This window comes from Telmatherina bonti, assembly GCF_933228915.1.
Source record: "Telmatherina bonti genome assembly, chromosome: 14".
Lineage (NCBI taxonomy): Eukaryota > Metazoa > Chordata > Actinopteri > Atheriniformes > Telmatherinidae > Telmatherina > Telmatherina bonti.
This window is the reverse complement of record NC_136612.1, coordinates 11,903,608-11,923,935: the sequence shown is the minus strand read 5'-3', so window position 1 is coordinate 11,923,935 and position 20,328 is coordinate 11,903,608. Positions and strand designations below refer to the sequence as shown.

At 39.5% G+C, this 20,328-nt stretch overlaps 1 protein-coding gene across 1 annotated transcript; it reads right to left on the bottom strand.

The window, feature by feature from the left end:
• Nucleotides 1-67: 67 nt before the first annotated feature.
• gadd45gip1 (growth arrest and DNA-damage-inducible, gamma interacting protein 1) lies at nucleotides 68-5,297 on the bottom strand. Its single transcript, XM_079252963.1, has 2 exons — nucleotides 4,896-5,297; nucleotides 68-702 (listed from the first exon to the last, which is right to left on the bottom strand). The coding sequence occupies exons 1-2, from the start codon at nucleotides 5,294-5,296 to the stop codon at nucleotides 405-407; spliced, it is 699 nt and encodes a 232-aa protein (XP_079109089.1). The 5' UTR covers nucleotide 5,297; the 3' UTR covers nucleotides 68-404.
• Nucleotides 5,298-20,328: the final 15,031 nt, after the last annotated feature.

Below are 20,328 nucleotides of genomic sequence, written 5' to 3'. Positions count from 1 at the left end.
TGTATTTCCTATGACTGAACTCTGGAGTCTTTAGTTTGTCATTTCAGACAGAAATACAGTCTAAGGATTTATTTAGAGGACTGGCATATGAGGTGAAAATGAAAGTAAAATACAGGTGAGAAGAGTAAACAGAGGAAAACAGGTTTTACAGTGACTTGGAAACCCCACAGTCTTATAAACAGGCAACATTTTCCACATTATATCAGTTTATCATGAAAACTGCTGTAAATCGTTACAGAGGATGTAGTTAGAAATGAGATGTTTGGTTACTCAGGGTAAAAACTCTGCACTACAACCCCACAACAGAAGATTAATGTTCCACTTAAAACTTAAAAGTTGTAATTATTTTATGGCTGCAGCAGAAAAACCGAACAAACAGGCATCTAAAATGATGCAGTCCAGGGCTACGACGAGGCAGCGGGCGGCGTGACTGAAGCCGCCGCCGCCACCTGCTCTTCTCTTAGCTTGCGCTTCAATAGTTTCCTTTTCTTCTTCTCTTCCTTCTCGAGTTCGGCTACCATTTCCAAGAACTTGTTGCTGCGGGGGTCCACAGCGAAACCGAAACGCTCCCTGGCTTCAGCCAGCAGCCTCTCCTTCCGAGCCTTCTCCTCCTTCACCTTCTGCTTGGTCTCACACTTTTCTTTGCGCCAGTCGGCGACCATCTTGGGCATTTTGGCCATGTTTGCTGCGATGAGTTTCTCTCTGTGATGGAAAGGGAGAACATATAACACAACAGTGACTACTTTGTTATAAAGGTGACACTGATTTAGGATGTGTCTACATGTGTTTTGTCTGCTGTGTTTAAGCTCTTGCAGCTTTTTTTTTCCAGTGTTCATTTTTCTTCTGCATACTTTCTGTACTCCCCAAACCATGAATAACAGAAGAAGATGTTTCAGTAGTTTGTGTTGGAAACAAATCTTGCATAGAAAACAACCTGAAGATGACCTGCAGCAAGCAAATGGTTTCATATCCCAAACAAATCATGTGTTAACCATGAAAACGTGGACATTTATATAGCAAAGGGCACTGAAAGGGTTAAACTGCACTGTTATTTACTGGTGTTTATACTGACCTGCAGAATCAAACACTCTGCAAGATGACGATAACTGGGTGCTATTCGGACTATCGTGCTGCTTCATCTAAATGGAAAATTATTAAATCTGAAGGCAAATTTATTATAAAAGCAGAGAATTTAGTCTCAATTTAGTCTTTTTCAAAATTCAAGTATTTTCCAGCCTTTACAATAGTGGGCATCTTTTTATTTTAATATGAACTTCCACCAGAGTTAACATTTTTAAATCATATCAGCTCTGTTTATTTGTCATTTGCAAAATAGAAAAAAACAACATTGGAAAAACTGTTGCAAGAGTTAAACAGCAGATAAAACACACCAAACACACGTGGACACTTCCTATAAAGCAGCAGTAAAAAGGTAAACAACAAAGTGAATGTCTGACGTATTTCATGCATTGTTTAAAGTCATAACAGCAAATGTTAAATATCTTAAAAGCAGAAACCAAAATCCTCATACCTTAACTCAGGTGCTCCACCTGAGTTCACAAACTGTTTCTAAATGTATTAAATGACTCATATCTTACAGTGACACATGCTGCGAGGACAAACAAAAACAATACTCTTACGATAGCACCTTGTCTCGGCGCCATCTCAATCACCCATCTTGTAATTTTTTTAAAGTGACTTTAAAATTTTTTCTTTTTTTTTTTTTGCTCAGTTATAGTCAGAAGAAAAGTTACATTTTAAACAATGACTCAGGTTCTCAGAATTTAATTCCTCATGTCAAGGTAGATGTTAAAATCAGTTATTTAGTTTTGACTGGAATAGTTTGCGTTGCAGTTTCAACTCGAGTCTTTTCACAAGTTCACGTCACAATTCCAGTTTATATCTGTCATAGTTTCATGCGAGAACAAGTTTGCATATTTACACACCATAAAACTAAATTAGTTTCTGCGTCTCAGGCAAGAGATTGTCATCCCTTCATACATAAGGTTAATACAGACGAGGCTAAACCATAAAATGTTAAGGGATTTTGATAATTATTTAGTTAAAATGCAGAATTTTCTGGACAAAAATCTACATTTTCTGCCTCAAATATTTACAAAAAAAAATCCTGTTAATGGAAACTTATAATTCATAAGCTGGAAATGGCAGGAACATCAGTATTTCCACACATCAGAGTTATTCAAGTCAGTCCCATGAGGGCCACAGTCCTACAGGTTTTCAATGTATCCCTCCTCCAACACACCTGCCCAAATTAAGTGGATCCAAATGCAAATGGAGTTGATTGATCTGAGTCAGGTGTGTTGATGCAGAGATATGTTGCAAACCTGCAGGGCTGCAGCCCTTGTTGGACTAAGTTGAATAGATCTGCACTAGAAAACCCATTATTCCTATCTGATAGGTATAATATTAATTAATTAAATCTGGACATCTCACTTTTGTGTCACAGTCCATGTTACCACAAAACCTTAGTGTGGATCACTGCTCAAATATCAGCTTAAAGACCTTTTTCTCCAGGTGCCTGATGAGAAAACACTTTACACCTGTGATGTATAAAGTCCCTTGGCCTAATTTCATATTAATCATTATGGGTAACAAAATCTAATCGAAAATCAGGATTTTTTTGCTTCACAATTTTAAAATCGATTTTTTTTTTTGTCAAAAAATTTTTTTTTTTGTTGTTCAAATAAATAAAAATAATCCATTATAAAATTTTGGTCATTTTTATTGTTTTATTGATCTTTTTACTTGTCTTCTTGGGCTTTACAGCACCAGAATGATGATCTGGCTACTGTGTTATTTTTTTCCTCATTGAAATCAAGGAAAATGAGCAAAAAAAAAAAAAAAAAGTTTTATACATAATTTTTGTTTTTAATCTAAAAAAATCAGCAATATCAAAGAAATGTGAGAACCGCAATTTAAATCAAATCGGCACCCGAAAAATCAGAATCAAATCGGGACAAAAGCATATTGTCACAGCCCTATTAATCATATTAGTTAGTGCAATAAAAGGGACTTAATCGGTAACATCAAAACAGTGTCAAATGATGCCAATTTAACAGAAAAACATGGAACAACTTTTTACATAAATTTGATCTTATTTTATGACGTGCAGCTGCACACGTAGATATGCCAGCTGGGATAGGCTCAAGCTTCCCCGCGACCCTGAATTGGATTAAGCGGTTCAGAAAATGAATGTATGAATGAATGAACGTAGATATGATCACATCACCTCAGTTTTATCATCTCTTCACTGGCTGCCCGTGCACTTTAGGATCCATTTTAAGCTGCTTTTATTTGTTTTTAAATGTCTGAATGGTGATGCTGCGCTGTACCTCTCTGAGCTCCTCCATCCCTACACACCCTTTCGGTCTCTCAGGTCAGCTGACCAACTACTCATGTCTCTACGGAGGACAAAAGGGAGGGGACCGGGCCTTTGGGGTGGCAGCACCTAAACTGGAATGAGCTTCCTTTACACATTAGACAGGCCTCCTCTGTATCTGCTTTTAAATCTTTACTGAAGACCCATTTCTTTAAGCTGCACTATAAGTTGACTTTTTAGATCTGATTCTATTTTGATTGTTTTAATTTGATTGCTTTTATTTTTGATTGCTTTTAGCTGACTGTTAATTATTAATTGTCCTTGTGTATGTTATTCCTTCTGGGGTTTTTTTGTTTTGTTTTTTTAACCCCCCCACAATGTGGCACTTTGGTCAACATTGTGGTTTTTAAAGTGCGCAATAACAATAAGTTGGATTGTATAAAGTTGTATTTTAATTATGGATAGAAGTAAACTGTCGTAATCATGTTCATTGATCTGGTTCTAAAGCAGGGGTCCTGGATAGTTTAGGAGTCTCCCTGTAGCAACACACTTGACACCTTGACTTCATTAGAAGACTCAACTCTTCGACCCCAGAAGTAATGCTAATTACTTAAATTAAGCTAATTACCCATTGATTTGTGTCAGGTGTGTTGCAGCAGGGAAACGCCAAGCACTTGCAGGACTGCAGCCCTCTAAGACCGGAGTTAAGTGTACATCTTACATCGGGGGTCACCAACTCAGGTCCTCCAGAGCTACTACCTCGGGTTTCTGTTTCCCCGCTGCAACACACCTGACCCAAATAAATGGCGAATTAACAGGTAGATGCAGAAGATGATCGCAAGTTGGAGAAACCTTTTCATTTGAATTATGTGTGTCATACCAGGGAAACTACACCCTGCAGGATGGTACAAGGCTGAAGTTAGCTTCTGATTCGCTATATGTGTAAAGGGAAATTCCACTGATTTTTTGGAAAACTAGACTACATTAAACTAGGTTTCATAAATCAGAAACGGCCTTTTCTTGAATCTGCACAGCATGTAGAATATTTCAGTCTAGGTTTGAAGAGTCTAAGTGTTGTAATTTTTTGTCAGGACCTGGTCTAATGTGGTCCAGATGCCAAAAAATATCATAGAACTAGCCTAATTTCCATTTTCATGAATAGAATAAACATTTCACAAATCAGAAACGGCCTTTTCTTGAATCTGTGTAGTATGTAGAATATTTCAGTCTCGGTCGAATATTTAAGTCTTGCAGTTTTTTTGTCAAGACCTGCTCTAATCTGGTCTATATGTCAAAATTATCCCAAAATGAGCCTAATTTGCATTTTCACAAACAGATTAAAGGTTTCACAAATCAGAAACTGCATTTTCTTGAATCTGCACAGTATGTTGAATATTTCAGTCCAGGTTTGAAGAGTAAGTGTCGTAGTTTTTTGTCAGGACCTGGTCTAATGTAGTCTAGTTTTCCAAAACTTCAGTGGAATAGCCCTTTACACATGTTACGAATCGGAAGCCAACTTCTACCTCTAGACCGGAGACCCCTGTCTGAAACTTACTTTGCGAGTCTTTTTTCCATTTCCTCCTTCTCTTTTGCTCTAATGTTGTTCAGCATAACTTCTAGAGGGGGATGCCATTCGTTTTCTTCTGCAATAATTTTCTCCAGCTGCTCGTGACTGGGCCAAAGAGAAGCCGGATCGACACCCGACGCCGAGCCGAACCGACCGAAACGCTTCGCATCGTATTGGGCTGTTTTCTGCCAGTCCGGCGTCTTCTCGCTGGTTTTATCCGGAATGAAAGGTCCCCCAAGTTTCAGTTTCAGCGGCTTTGGGTTATAGCATGCTGTCTGCAACAGAGACCCACACGGAGAGTTTACAGGTAGTAAAGCTTTCAAGGAGGAAAGTCCTTTTAAAGTCCTACATAAATCTAATGTCCTCTTGCAAAGCATGGATGTCGCCATCTTTATACAAAACAGGAAGAACCTGGATGTTGCTTTTCTTCTTGTGGGTGAAAAATCAGATTGGAGATGTTTTACCGCCACCTACTGAAGTGGAGAGAAACACAAGCGGCACAGGACTTCATAAATAGTGAACTATTGTTGTGTTCAGAGGTGGCAATCCCTGGTCCAGAAAGTAAAAGTCCTGCCATGTTTTTTGGATCTACCTGTACATTTAGAACAGGTGTTTTCACTAACAGGCTCGTTTACCTAGCAAATAAACTCAACTTATTAAATTCAACTCATTTGGTGACTGGTCGGAGCAGCTGCCAGACAGGACTTTTACTTTCTGGACCAGGAATTGCCATCTCTGGTTGTGTTTTAGCACAAATTTGGTACAAAAAAAAAAAAAAAAGAAAAAAATCACAGTAAAACAGAACTTTTGGAGTTCTAAAATATTTTCGGGCACAATATAATTCAATTCAATTCAACTTTATTTGTATAGCACCACTTTACAACAATGTTGTCACAGGGCACTTTACATACACAAATCAACATACACATTATTTCAAACCAATTCTTACATATCCTATAATAGAAACCAACTGATTGCATGCACGTGGCGACAGTGGGAAGGAAAAAAACTCCACTTTAACAGGATGAAAACCTCCGGCAGAACCCGGCTCAGGGAGGGCAGCCATCTGCCTCGACTGGTTGGGCTGGAGACGACAGGAAAGACAGATCAACATGTACAACTGCACTTATTCAGGAAGACCTGCGGAAAAAAAGGATAAATAAGTTAGAGACGGCAATATTGGCATATATATATACATCAATATATTAGAGAAATAGAGCGAGGAACGTCTCAGTGCATCAGGTAACATCCCCATTGCTACATAAGTAATGGTTGGCTAGACTACCCATAACTATAAGAGCAATGAGCATAACCTGGATAGTTGATCCAATATAAAAAGCCAAAGAAATCTTATATATTTATAATATATATTTATAGTAATTTGCATGATCAAAACATTTAGGAAACCTCATTTTTTTCTTTCTTTCTTGTCATTTGCTTTTTTTTTTCCCAAAAATTTATTTCCTTATGTTGTTTTATTTTACACATTAATAGCTTATTACACAAATAAACCTTTTTTTTATCCAAAAGACTAAAATGTTTGTGATAATACTGTATTTTTTTCCCTCCTTCTGCTTCCTGGGAATCTTTTTTTCAGGCTAAAAGTCCTTCATCTCATCGACTTTTAGTGCTTGAGTAAGTACAAGGGCCTAAACTAACTCTGAAGTAGCTGTGGGCAGGTGGGCCATAGCCAAAGAACCACAGCAAGTATGGAGATGTGGGCTGCTTTTAATACATTTGAGTATTTTGGAATCACTGTGCGCAAGAATAAACCTTTGACAAAAGGGGATTTTAGCTTCAACCTCCCAAGCTTCTCCGCCCTCCCTTAACTTTTATATTTAATTTCTTTTCAGAAAGTTAGGATAGAACAAATAGAGTTGCACTGGAGTGCAACACTTACAGAGACAGATGTCATTGCTTTTGTATTGTGGGAGCGTGCAGAGCTCTCCATCGTCTTTAAAGATTTAAGGTTCCCATGGCAGGAGTTGCACTAGACTGAAGGTGGGGGTGGGCATGACAGAGGCTTAATTTGGCTTAGGAGGGATCCAGTGCCAAGCCCGCGGCTTTAGGGATCACATCAACGTCAGTCACAGGCAAATAGGCTTGTTAACAGTGAGACGATAAGGGGATGGCAAGATGACAGAACTATTTCTGAGTGAGGATGTGAGTAGGAGGGATGGGTGCTGTGATGAGACATGTTTAGGGAAGTTACACAGAACACACCTGATTCATTTATCTCCTGCAACGTAAATCAGTGTTTACAGACACATGAAATTTTTGCCGAATGGTTAATTTATTTCCAGCGTAACAGGTTACTTGCTGACAGGTTTAGAAAAGATTATTAAGAACAACGTGTTGGCCCAGAAGAACATCAAAGCTAACATTGCTGGTCAGATGGTAAGGTCACCTTTCTAAAAAAACAAATTATGCGTTCTTTATAAACAGTCATTTCTTGTGCTCAAATGACTAAAACTGTAGTTTCTTTTCAGAGACCATTCTTGTTTTGCATCTATCTGTGACAAAGTGGGTAAGGTGACCACTTGTCACTATTACTTAACACAAAAACAGCTAACCATTTTGTGTTTGAGTTACTGATACTCTTCTTTATCCTCTCAGTGGGAAGCAGACACCAACTATCCTGGGTTTGTTTGTGTTTTGTGTTTGAGCAAAGTTAAAATATACAACCAACAGAAATAATTTGGTTTAATATTCTCTATTCTTTGTTAATGAAATGTTAGTATTCTTGATTTACTTATCATACTTATGTTCTAGGACCAAAAGGAGGAAGAGCTGCTCATGTCCTGCATTTAGAGGGTTTTACCCAACTGGTGATGTCACTGGATGGTACCAAGTATGGGAAGGGGGGAGTTTCATTGTGTTACAGGAATTGGTTTGTCTTTTATAGGATATGTATTGTACCAGATGTTCGTGGATGGGGAAACAGTTTGGAGAGTTATCTGTGGTAGCGGGGAAAGACTAAGACATTATTTAGCGCGCGTACCTGAAAGGTGGAAGATGCTGGGGGCGGCCATGTTGGGATTCAGGTGTGAGGGTATTTAAGGCGGGCATTTTGTTTGTCTGCGAGAGCCGATATTGATGTAGCAGGGTGCATGTTAGATTACTTTAGGCTTATTTGATTTCAGTTATGTTTAGTGGGTAAAATGTATTGTGTGTAATGATAATTTTCCATTGTGGGTTTCTATGTATTTTAAGACAACATGCACCATTGCACAATAAATTCTCAACTTGTTGGAGGACGTCTGCTGACTGCCATCTGTTAGCCACTCTGGCCACGCAAACTACAACACTATCTAATGCTTTCAACTGTGGTGGTGTGTTTCAAACGCCTAAGCAAGACATGACTTCATCTTACATGCCCCTACATTGACCTTTACCAAATACTAACATGAAAACCTGACAGGACCAATTCTGTGTTTACCAAACTATACTGGAAAGGTAACACTGAGGCTGTTTGAAAGGTGGGTAAAAGTACACTCTTTTACTCAGAAAACATTCAGCATTTGCAGAAATATGTCATGGCTCCTTTAAGTTTGTGGTGGAGAGTGAAATTTATATTCGGCTATTTGTTGGGCAACAAATTTAGATTCAATGACAAAAAAAAACAAAAAACAAAAAAAAACCAAATGACAAAGGCAACAGATTTTTGGATGGCTTCGGAGCTACTAGAACTGACCATGCAAATAAGTGTGTTTCAAAAGTTGCTAATTATTGCTAGTTAATTAACAATACTTCAGACACTCTATTTAACATGGTAATCAACCCATTAACACCTAACATATCATATATGACACATACAGTTTCTGAGACCTACTGCATCACCATATGGTAAAAGCTTGGCTCAAAACCATGTTGAATATACAATCTGATGTTTGGTTTCTGCCCCTGGTGGAGAACCTTTACACTTCAATCTATGCACACATAGACACACATCTATGCAAAATATTATTATTATTATTATTATTTTCTTAGTTTTCGTTAAATAATAAAAGCTTTAATAAGCAAAAGTAGAATATTCTTTTCATTATTTCTCAGGTCATATTTGTAAGGTCAGCTTTTATGGTGTTAACATTTGTATGATACAATCGGTATATCTTTGGAATTTGAACGTTCAACCTTTAATCCTTTCATGCATGTAATACTTTTTAAAAAAATGCAACATTTTTTAAATACAGTATTTAACCTCTACAGACATATTCCATATTACTTTTTTGTTTTTTAGTGATATTTACAATTTATCAGGATTTATGATTTTTTATTGTATTATATTAAACATCTATAAAATAATATCTAATCATAATTATATGATGTTCTATAAAATATAGCTGTATTATTTTCTTTTCCTATTTATTGCAAAGGCAAACTTGTGTAATAATAATTCTTCAGTGAGTGGAAACGTATTGGATGACTCACTAACATCCATGGATATGAAAAAAAAAAAGCTTGTAGGTGTCCACTATATGGACACTATGTCAGAAAGGGTTAATGTTCACCATAAGAAAAAGGCCAGAAAAAAAATGTTTTTTGCATTTTACCATTTGTTTTGGATAGGAATAATCAGAAACCATGTTTTTATCAAATGGTTTAGATATAAGTTACCAACGTAGCAGCAATTGGTCAACATTTGGAATGGCAGTGTTATAAGAAATACTCAGTTTAGGTTTTGTACCCAAAGCAATTGATCATGATGGCTCAGCCGGGTTTATTTACAACAATATCTTAAAGAAATTCCACAGTCTGCAAAACCTTGACCAAATGGTACACAAGGACTTTAACCCATAACGACGCAACTGCTGAAACAATTTTCAAGGAAAAGCTCATCTGGCACATGTAGGACACAACTGGTAAGTGTCTGCCTCTGCCACCAGTTGATGATGCTCTGTTTAATGTGTTTAAGTTAAACTCAATTAATTAATTTTAACCAGACTCATGATGTTTGAAACTTCATGTGAAACAAAGCATACGTGTGAAAATGTAAGATGAACTTTTCCAAAAGGCTTTTTAAAAAAACTGTGACCTATCCCAGAAGCGATAAGTACGGTAGTTGTTTTAATTGTCTGTTTAATGTGCAAACTTTCTAAATCTCAGAGGTTGAAATGTCTTTTTTAGCTAAATAACTTGCAGGCATTTGCATGCTGTCTACAGACCCCTGATGTAAGCCTGCTGAAATCTTCCAGACATATTTCTGTCAACTACAAGATATCTGAAAATTTCCAGCTCATTCTGTCTGTTCTCCACATTTTCACATGATTCAGATCTCAGGCTTGACTCCATAATTTGTTTGTGTGTTAATATAACTTCCATTTAGCTCCAACCTCCTGAATTTTGGCCTCACATAAATATAAAGTGATAAAGTAAACTTCTTACTATTTGAGAGAAATTCTGTATTTCATATCAAAAAGTTTAGGATCCTTTGAACATATGTGATCATGTGAGCTTGAGTACAGACAGAGTTTTGTGGATTATTAGATTCTGAGTTTTCTTTTTCTTTTTCCAGCTTCTGATGTAGTTTCCTGTAGTTTCCAGTAATCTTGATAATGGGAATGGTTTAGCTATTTGTGAGCTTTAACACAGAAAAACAGCTGGTTCCTTATTTTACCACGAAGTGACACGTCACATAGCGTCCTGGATGTAAAAGTTGTATAGTGTCGGTTTCTCAGCCTCAGGACGCTGCTGGGCAGTGGCGGCTCCCAAGCGGCAACCTCCGGCAGTTAGAAGTGAACCCTATGCGGAAGTGCATAAAACTGCAGTTCCCCCTTCATCCACTAGGAGCTGCAAAACAGAGCAAATCCTCATAGACTCCCATGTTAAAAAGACCAACTTCACAGCAGAAATAAACATGTTTACAGCCTGGTTCAAAAATCCATTTTTGGTTTATAGGTCAGGTTTACCTTCATGACAACTGTGGGGGGAGTGAATTTTTCTCTAACTCGCCCGTTTAAAAGTAATTTAATCTCGAAGTTCGGCATATTTAGGGCTGTGTTCTTTTGATTGACAGGTATCCAATCTCCAGCTTCAAGTAAGAAGAACTGCGGTTTTTAGCCCATTAACAAAGTGACTTAGTTTAAGCCCGCTTACCTCCGTCAGCTGGTCAGCTCCTGTTATCTCGGGGTTGGCTAGGTTAGCTTTTAGCTCGGAGTTTGCTCAATGTTAATCATCTGCCATGACGCTCACGGCTCCCCTCTCAGCTCCAACTCTTTGCCCCAATTTGTATTTTTGAGATGACGTGCATGACTCTGCCAACATGGTGACGGTAGGAACCACCCACCGAGCTTCAATTCAGCTCTTCAGAAACCTACGGGTGACGCCATGGAGGCTCCGTCCATCTCTTTATAAACAGTCCATTGCGGCTCCAGAAATGCACATGATAGATGTCACTGTGTCATCAAACAAGTCCGGTACGCAGAGTTTTATGGTCAGAAAGTTACGAAATGCAGTTTAAAGTCAGGAGATGTAAAGATCCTGTAACTTGGCTCCCTATCTGGAACAAATAAATGACTTGTGACCAGGCTTCTGCAGAGCTGAATGGCATGCAGTTGAGGGAGCTCAGTCATCTCATTCAGGTGTTTTGGAGAAGGAATGCGTCTAAAAGTTGCAGAATAGTAGATCTCAAGGTCTCGAGGTTCGGACTTGGGCACATTTGCTTGAAGTGCTGTTTATAAAACCACTCCACCACAAACTTTTTCCATTTGACATTTATCTGAAACATCAGTGTTGAAGCAAAATGTAAATTTTATGTGTTATAATGAAATGTGTGCATTTCTAAATATGTCAAAGAAACACATTATTTCAGCCCTGTGATGGACTGGCGAGCTGTCCAGGGTGTACCCTGCCTTTCGCCCAAAGACTGCTGGGATTGGATAGAATAATGGATGAATGAATAAAACACATAATTTCCTCTATGTTACTTATTTCTTTACATGACTGAACAGGCACATACTCAGAAGGAGCCAAGCTTTGGTTTTGCCATGTCTTTTGAAGCAATTTGCCAAGCCAGTGTTACAATTTGTTGACACAAAGACGCAATCGTAATAAGCTGAGTCTAAATGATCCAGTCTTTTGTTGGCCTTAAACAATGACAGGGTTTTACTCTGAATTTTGGCACCAAGAATCAGATTTGTCAGCATCTTTCCAGAACAAGAGCTGAGGACCAAATCCAAATAAAAGGGAGTGGAGCCTTAAAATATCTCCATTTCCTGGTAATGACAGCACACTGTGGCTGTGCTGAAAAAAGAAGAGGGGCGGGGGAAGCCTCCTTTGGTGAGACGAGTCCCCACGGCACTGGTGATAAATTGCAGCTTTCTGCGAGAACACCGCACCAAAATTAATAATCTAAAGGTAACTAATGTTGTCCTTGGCAACGGGGAGATTAATTGCCCACAGACAACCTAAGCTTCCCTCTCAAACATTTGAAATCCACACATCTGTGTTGCATTACTGATTTCTAAATCTGAACTTGAAACAAGACCATTGTGCTCTCTACAATGCATTGTGGGGATTTTGTTTTTCAGCTGGAGCTTAAGCCACGGCTGTGATCACTCTCGCAGCTCCCTGCACGCTGCTTTAAAAACACCCAAACCGACTCCCACTAATGTTAAACTTGGACTTAGCCCAGTTAAGAACTGCCAGCGTAAGCGGTCTGTAAAGAAGGCTGGGGTGGTGGGGCTTTTTTTCTTTTTTTTTGTTTTTGGGAGGGGGAAACATGAGGCTGACGTGTGCTCAAGGGAAAACAGAGGGCAGAAGAAGGTGGAGAGCTTTCAGCAGGGAGCAGCAGAGTATTTTACAGTAATGGATGCAGCACGTTTCCATTTAGAGATGTGATCAGAGCGTAGCTGATGCTGATGTGGAGGACATGGACGTTGCTTTTTAAGAGTTTTATCCACCTGGGCATAGAGGTGATGGAGAGACGGGAGTAGTGAACCAGAGTAACCACCAGAGAGCTTTTATTTCTGCTCACTTTGCAGCAAAGAGCGCAGCACAAATGGCAAGCTGGGACTCCCTCGACATCCATTTGCATTTCCTGCCACGTAGTGGATGTAACATTTCAACAAAATGATCTTGGATCACAAATCTTTATATCTCACGCTCATGTAAGCACCTGAGGAGGAAAACATCCCTATAAACATTTACAGGCGCTGGGTTTACATAAGGATTTGGCATTTGTTGCCAGTCTGTAATGGCACCAGATTCCCGGGGTGGTAAACAACTGTGCCATCCTCTGCCCATGATGCATTAAGATTTTCCTTTTAACACATGATGAAGCAGCCCTGGGGAAATGAACAGATTGCAGTTTATGAAAAATGTGTGTCGCTTTTGACAAATTTGCAAACAACAGCGATAACATCCTGGAAATGTTTAGCTATGACGAAGCTCCGAGTCCTCAGGCCTTTAAAGCCCAGCCCGGGGTCCTAATGAGATGATGAATGGGAGCATACGGAGTGATGGAGGCTCTCGATCCACCGGTGGCTGCTAATTTAAGAGGAGATTCATCAAACATGGGCCTGCACTCAGATGCAGTCTCATAAAACATTGCTGGGGTCCGGTGAAGATGAATGGAGGTAATTATCAGCTCTACCTGTTCATGTCCCTCCGTGTGGCTTCCCCGGGTTCCAGGGCTCCTAATCTGTCTGCATGAGAAGCAGATGTTTAAATAAACCTCTTCTTTTTACTGTTAGATCTCTATTGAGTCTGAAGTGTGATTATCAAACATTACAATAATGCAGCAGTACTGCTGGAATCATCAGGCACCAAAGAGGACACTCATCATTCTGCACTTGCTGGCTCCAAATGATCTAATCACTCAGTGCATGGATTTAGTCAGACTGTACGACTGCTATCAACAAGACTATTACTGTTTGCACTTGCAGTTGGCATTCTTGTAAATGTCAATGATTTTCATGAAATCTCCTCCCGGTGGCGCCGAATGTGATGCCAAATGACCAGAATAGTGACCCCCGCAGGAGCAGTTAGTGACACAGTCATACATGTCGTTTTCAAAGCCACCTTTACAGACTTCAACTTGAGTTTGCATGAGAGTGAAGGTTCTAACAGGATATCTGCAGACTTTACAACACAGCGGACCCCTCCGTCTGCAGCCACAACTTTGCATGGTCAACTTTTAGTTTTCTTAACACGGCAAAGAGAGTTTCATTGTGCTTGTTTTTAAATGCTGTTAAACTTTCTAGAATCACACCAGAAGTGGGACGATGGACTGCTGCAAACTGCATGTGAGTTAATATTTCACATCATTGTTGTCATTCAGATGCACAAAGTGTCACAGTCTGTCTGTTTTGTTTCTTGTATTCTTTACTTTTTTTTATTTGGGCTTTCTTGAGTTTAGGTTGGAGTTTCCATGTTTACCTGCACTTACATTTTACTAGGATCACCTGTTCAGCTGCTTGTTAACATTAATATCTAAACAGCAGAGCTGTTTCTTCCAATAGGCGAACTACGCGGATGTCTAGGGCCCTTAAACCACCAGGGGGCCCCAAAACTGCCTCTTCTTCATTTTTATTTGTAGCTATCTTGTGTGTTTATGACTCCGTTTATAGGCTTAAAAATAAATGTTGGCCTAAATAAAACAAACTGTGACAGTAAGCAGTGGCTGTTTTTTGTTTTATGGTATTATGAGGTCTTTGAACACATTGCCGCGGTTGGCATTGGTGGTATATATATATATATATATATATATATATATATATATATATATATATATATATATATATATATATATATATATATATATATATGTATATACATAAAAGCACGTTATTTTAAATGTTTGACAGTAACCCATCACAACATCTCTTTGTCATCTTGTAACAAACCAAACTGAGAAAGATCAGGTAAAAATGTGTGAATTTATTGTGTTGGGACTACCCCTTATAAATAAATCCATTGGAGGTTGTAAGGTTGCTCAGAATAACACACCGGACTTTGAACAACAGCTTTAATCATCATCAGCCTTTTAGCAGTAACATGTAACATACCGTCAACGTATGTAGCAACTTGTACTTCCTCATACTCTTGTTGCACCTAGTGGTGTGAGGTAATGGTACAAGTCACTTGACACAACAGAGGCGCAACCATGAGACGGGCAAACCGGTGTCATATGAGGACTTCACGGATGACTTTGCAAATAAAAAAGCCAGGAAGCAGATATTTTGAGGATTATACATTGTGACTGTTACTCTGAATAATGTGTGTTATTATCAGGTGTTATTAGTGTAAGACAAAGGTAATTTATTATTACTTTAAGTGTTAGTCTGTTTTTCTTCTTTAAAATAAAGAGTTCTTTTTTTTAGAAATACTTAATATTTTCTATTGATTGATATATAGACAATTCTTTTCCTTGTCTTACTGTGATTTTTTTTTAACAGTTTAACTTGCTGAGTGGCTCAGCTTAAAGAGCTTTACTTTTACCTGCAGCCTGTTTGCTCAAGAAGTGTAATAGATAACAGACTGGAGGCCCCCAAACTGTATCTTGCCGAGGGCCCCCACAAAGCTAGAAACGGCCCTGCTAATCAGCCAATCGCATGGCAGCAACTCCAAGCATGTAGTAAGTGACATTGTAAGTGACATTGTGAAGATGACTCGCTCAACTGAGCATCAGAATGAGGAAGAAAGGGGATTTAAGTCACTGAATGTGGGATGCTTGTTGGTCTGAGGATTTCACAAAGTCCTGATCTACTGAGATTTTCATACACAACCATCTCTAGTGTTGACAGAGAAGGTCTGGAGATGAGAAAATATCCAGCAAGCAGCAGGTGTCTTGTTGATGTCTGAAGAGAACGGACAGACTGGTTGGAGATGATGGAAAGACAAGAAAAAGTCAAATCAGCACTGGTTCCAACTAAAATATGCAGAACATCATCTCTGAACACACAACCCGTCCAACTTGGAAGCAGATGGTCTCCAGCAGCAGAAGCCCACACCAGGTTCCCTCCTGTCAGTAAGAACAGGAAACTGAGGCTACAATTCACACAGACTCACCAGAACTGGACAATAGAAGATGGAGAAACTGGTCTGATGAGTCTCCAGCTCCACATTCACATGGTAGGATCAGAATCTGCTGAAAACATCATGACAACATGGATCCATCCTGCCGTCAGGATCCATGTTTCAGGCTACTTGTGATGTAATGATGTGTGAGGGGGGCATAAGTTCGTGGCACACTTGGGGCGCCTACAAACGATTATTAAAACACCACAGTCTACCTGAGTGTTGCTGCTGATTCAATTCAATTCAATTCAACTTTATTTATATAGCGTCAAATCACGGCAATGCCATCTCAAGACGACTTACAGACAGATAAGAAAACATATTGAAAGCCAATTCATAATAGCCTATATAAGGAAACCAACAGATTGAGTTGGGTCCAACATGATCATGTCCATCCCTTTGTCCATGTCAAGCCCGGTACTGGCAAGGTGGACCTTGTCTTGAGTCCTTTATTTCATGGTTCTGTGGTTAAAATGCAACAGTTCTTAAGGCTGCACATGATTTATTCTGACCACCACATTTTCTTGAATCGATCACAGATACTGAAAATATTTTTTTTCCACACTGATCGTCATTCGATGAAGACTGTTGGTCATGAAACTTTACCTTCAGTGTTTCAGTGCTGTAGGTGTTTCTGTTCACATTTCATTCCTTGATACGGGCTCAGGTTTCCAAACAGGTCACTCTGCAACACTAAACCCTCATCTGAAGGTTTTGTTCACACCGCAGCTGATTAAATCTGAAATGTTAGCCTGAATGTTATCGCTAGCTTGGCGCATCCTTCAATGGGAATAGTTCACACGGTAAAAAGGCGACTCATTCATCTCTTTCCAAGCAGATCCTCCAACAGGTGGAAAGATTCTGGTGGACTGGCATTCACAGTGCTTCCAGCTAGCAGTTTGCCACCATGATCCTATACAACAAATCTTCAACTTATTTCTTTTTATAGTCCAAGAATAAACAGAAAATGGCTGCAATGATTTATTGACGTAAACGGACACACAGAAAACAAAAACAGACTTTGTGTGATTCTAAATAGCTTGTCAGTCAATTTTAAGGAAGAAAATCTTTGTATTATATTTTAACATTTGAATATTTTAATTTTTTGCCAGTCTGAACCATTTTAGACAAACTTCCTTTCCATTTGATGTAGTTTTCAGGAATAAGTCTCAAAGCTTCTTGTGAGACTTTCTAAAGCTCTTCTTTAGATGTTGCTGACTTTTGTTCTGGTCTCTAACCAGATGATCCCAGACGGCTTCAACAATGTTGAGGTCCGGACTCTGGAGATTACTCCCTCCATCAGACCTGTTGTACCGTTTTTTAGTCCAGTTCCTGTGACATTTGGCAAACCTCAGCCTTTTGTTCACATTATTCTTCCTTAGGAATGACTTGACAGCCTCTCTGGAAACTACCTTATTGGTTCAATAATACTGTTTTACATCTGACAAACTGTTTCCTGGCTTTCTTTTTATATAGTAAAGAAAAGAGAAGAAAAGAAAAGAAACAAACTACAAAAAAAAACTACTTTACTCTGTAAATGGTGAAAGTGAAAAGCAGAAAATGTCTGAAGAAAAGCTGAAATGTCTTCAGAGAGTCTGGAGAACTTTTGTTCAAGATTTATTTTCAGGATTTCAAGAGGAAGCAAATGATAAATAAGTGCTGGCTTCGAACTCCGTGCGCATTACTTGGTTGGGGTTAGAAAATGATCCTGGATGGAGCTCAAATACTTTCTTTTTTACCCTTTTAAAAGACACCATTTTGCTGATTGGCTTGCTGGTTATATTGACAGTTATTTGCTGTTTCAGTTTCTCCAGTCACTCCACTTAAATCCAAATTACTAATAAAGTCTTAGTTCTTCACAACAATCACATTAATAGACGCCATTTTGATACTTTACACGCGGTATCTCTTATGAATACCAGGATCAACATAATTATTGCTTGTTGCTGGCTGATCAAACCACCCGTGAGGTTTTTGTAACTTGTTGGAAAGGGGAGATGGACCTACGCCCATGTTCAAGTCTTATTGTCATCCCACATTACAAAACCACACCCACTAACCCCGACATTGCTCACTAGGCAGATCCAAACCAGTCAAAATAGGTGAATTTCAATTTTTAAAAAAACAAAAAAACTTACATTTGTCAGGACAGTCCTTAAATCTGGATCCAGAATTGTTATCTTTGGTTGTTTAGGAAACTTTCTGAGTGAAATGGCTCAGAAGTTTCCCAGTGGCGGCTAGAAGACGTTTCAGAACTCTCCAAATACTAAACAAAGTAGTTCAAATGCTTCTTTTATTAGCTCCTTTAGCTAAAGATGCACCAGACCACCCTGAATAAAAACAAGCTCCTGGTAGCAGCAACAAAATGCTTCATTTGTACATAGGAACCTGAATAATAAAGGGATATTTGATATGTTCTGTGTAACATTGTTTTTGCATTAAATGAAGTATCTCAAGCAGTTTCTGGCTTAAAATCTGAAGTTTTAGCGCTGCAGCTTAGCTTAAGCGTGGTCAGGTTTTCATCCTTCCACATTTCTCCTACCACCTTTTCTCAACCCAGACATGTTTTCCAGGAGGGTCAACGCAGAAGAGCCCAGGAAAGACGTAAGAAATGCCGGCTGATCAACATTTATCAAGTAGGTGGACAAAGGTCTGTGTTCCTCATCAGAAAGGTCCGTGCTCTGAGCTGCCAGCCATCGGGAACTTTGACCTCTGACCTCAGCGCTACATTCAGATATCCACGCACACACAGACACACATTTGACTCTCATCTCATTTTGGAGATTTTTGGGGCACTTGGTACAGAGAGGAAACTTAAAAGGGAGGGGGGGGTTTGTGGCACCAGCCTGGCGCAGACATCATTCCCATTGCTCCCTTAGCTGCGCCGGCGCCATCTGTCATCTGCGTGAACATCTGCAAACCCAAGGTGCCCTTGTCACCCAATGTTAGAGCAGTATGTTTGGCTTTTCCATTAAGGAAACCTGGAGTGATTCGCCCGAACAAAACCTATTAGACTGGATGGTGTGGTGGTGAATCAGCTGGGTTGCTGAGGCACATTAAATAGTAGGATTTCTCCTCAGGCAACGCCGCCCGCCTGTCTAGCATGTCTGGCTAGCATGATATCTCATCTACTAACTGCCTGACAATTTGGCCTGAGTCTGCTGTTTTCTTTATGAGTTCTGGCTCCACCACATTTCTTCTTCTGTCTGTCTAATTCTGCTGCAGAACAGATGGCTTCACCCCATCCTCACTTTTAATCTTACTCTTCGTTTTGCACTCGAGGTTGCGACCAAAATTGAAATCATATTCTCTGTAGACTCCAGGAGATTTGAATGGCTGAACAATTTGTACTTTGTCCTGAATGAAGCTGAACCAGCGCTGCTGGAGAGGAAGTTGTTTTTTAGCTTATTTTCTAGAGCCCCGAGTCAATGCTGCATATTTGATTGCAGTGGAGTTATTTCCACACAGAGAGAGCTGGCGGCAGATGGACTGCTTTGCCAAATCTGGACAGTCTTTTGTTCACTGCTGCTGCTCTCTAGAGAGCGTTGTTGTCTATTGCATATGGTGCTGAGCTGGATTACAGCAACAAGATCACAACAATATGCTCATTGTCCACCATGCAGGGATATAATCTCAAGGATTACTCTCAGATGAAACAGGCTACGGCCTTTCTGGGTGATATTAAGTGATACAGGAGTTTTTCCACATGCCTTGATGGAGGGATTCTTTTCTTTTTTTTTAACCTCTTTCAGACTCCAGAGTTTTATTTCAATTGTTCCCGTCGTCGTTTCACGCATGTGAAGCTGGACACAGCAGCAAGCAAAGCTTTGCTTCCCACAGCTCTCCAAAAGAAATGGGCAAACACACACGCATGCAAACAGCAAGCCCTCCGCCATCTGCTCTACCCAAAGCGCTGCTGACGAGTTAGTTGTGAATTCGAAACAGCAGCTGAGAGGACACACTGTGCCCTGACCACACAGAGTGGCACCGCTGCTGCCCGGCTGCCTGGCACAACAGGCTCCATCTGACACATTAATGAATTCATACACACACACACACACACAAAAGTTGGGCAGTCCTGGGCCAAATCAAGGACAGAAATGTCCATGTAACATGAAAGTGAAAACATGCTTTAGTCTTGATCTAAAGTCACAAAGTTGTTGAAGCAGAAATGTTTGGGACTGACTTGTTGATGTCTGAGCGACAGATCTTTTTTTTTTTTTTGGACTCTTTTTGAGAAGACTGCAGCTCTTTTAAGCTTCTTCTCAAAAAACGGAAAGAAAAAAAAAGGTGCACTTGCATATCAGGATAATAGAGAAGTATGTATCAAACAGGCATAAAGAAACCAAACAAACACCCTGAAAGACGGACATTCAGTTCAGCCACAAAGTGCCTGTTGGAG

What these genes read in the sequence shown, in the direction of transcription:
- gadd45gip1 (XM_079252963.1), bottom strand. Translation starts at nt 5,296, where the DNA reads ATGGCGACATCCATGCTTTGCAAGAGGACATTAGATTTATGTAGGACT. An exon ending in ATGGAAAAAAGACTCGCAAA is followed by an intron (nt 703 to 4,895) that starts GTAAGTTTCAGA and finishes TTTCCATCACAG; the next exon opens with AGAGAAACTCATCGCAGCAA.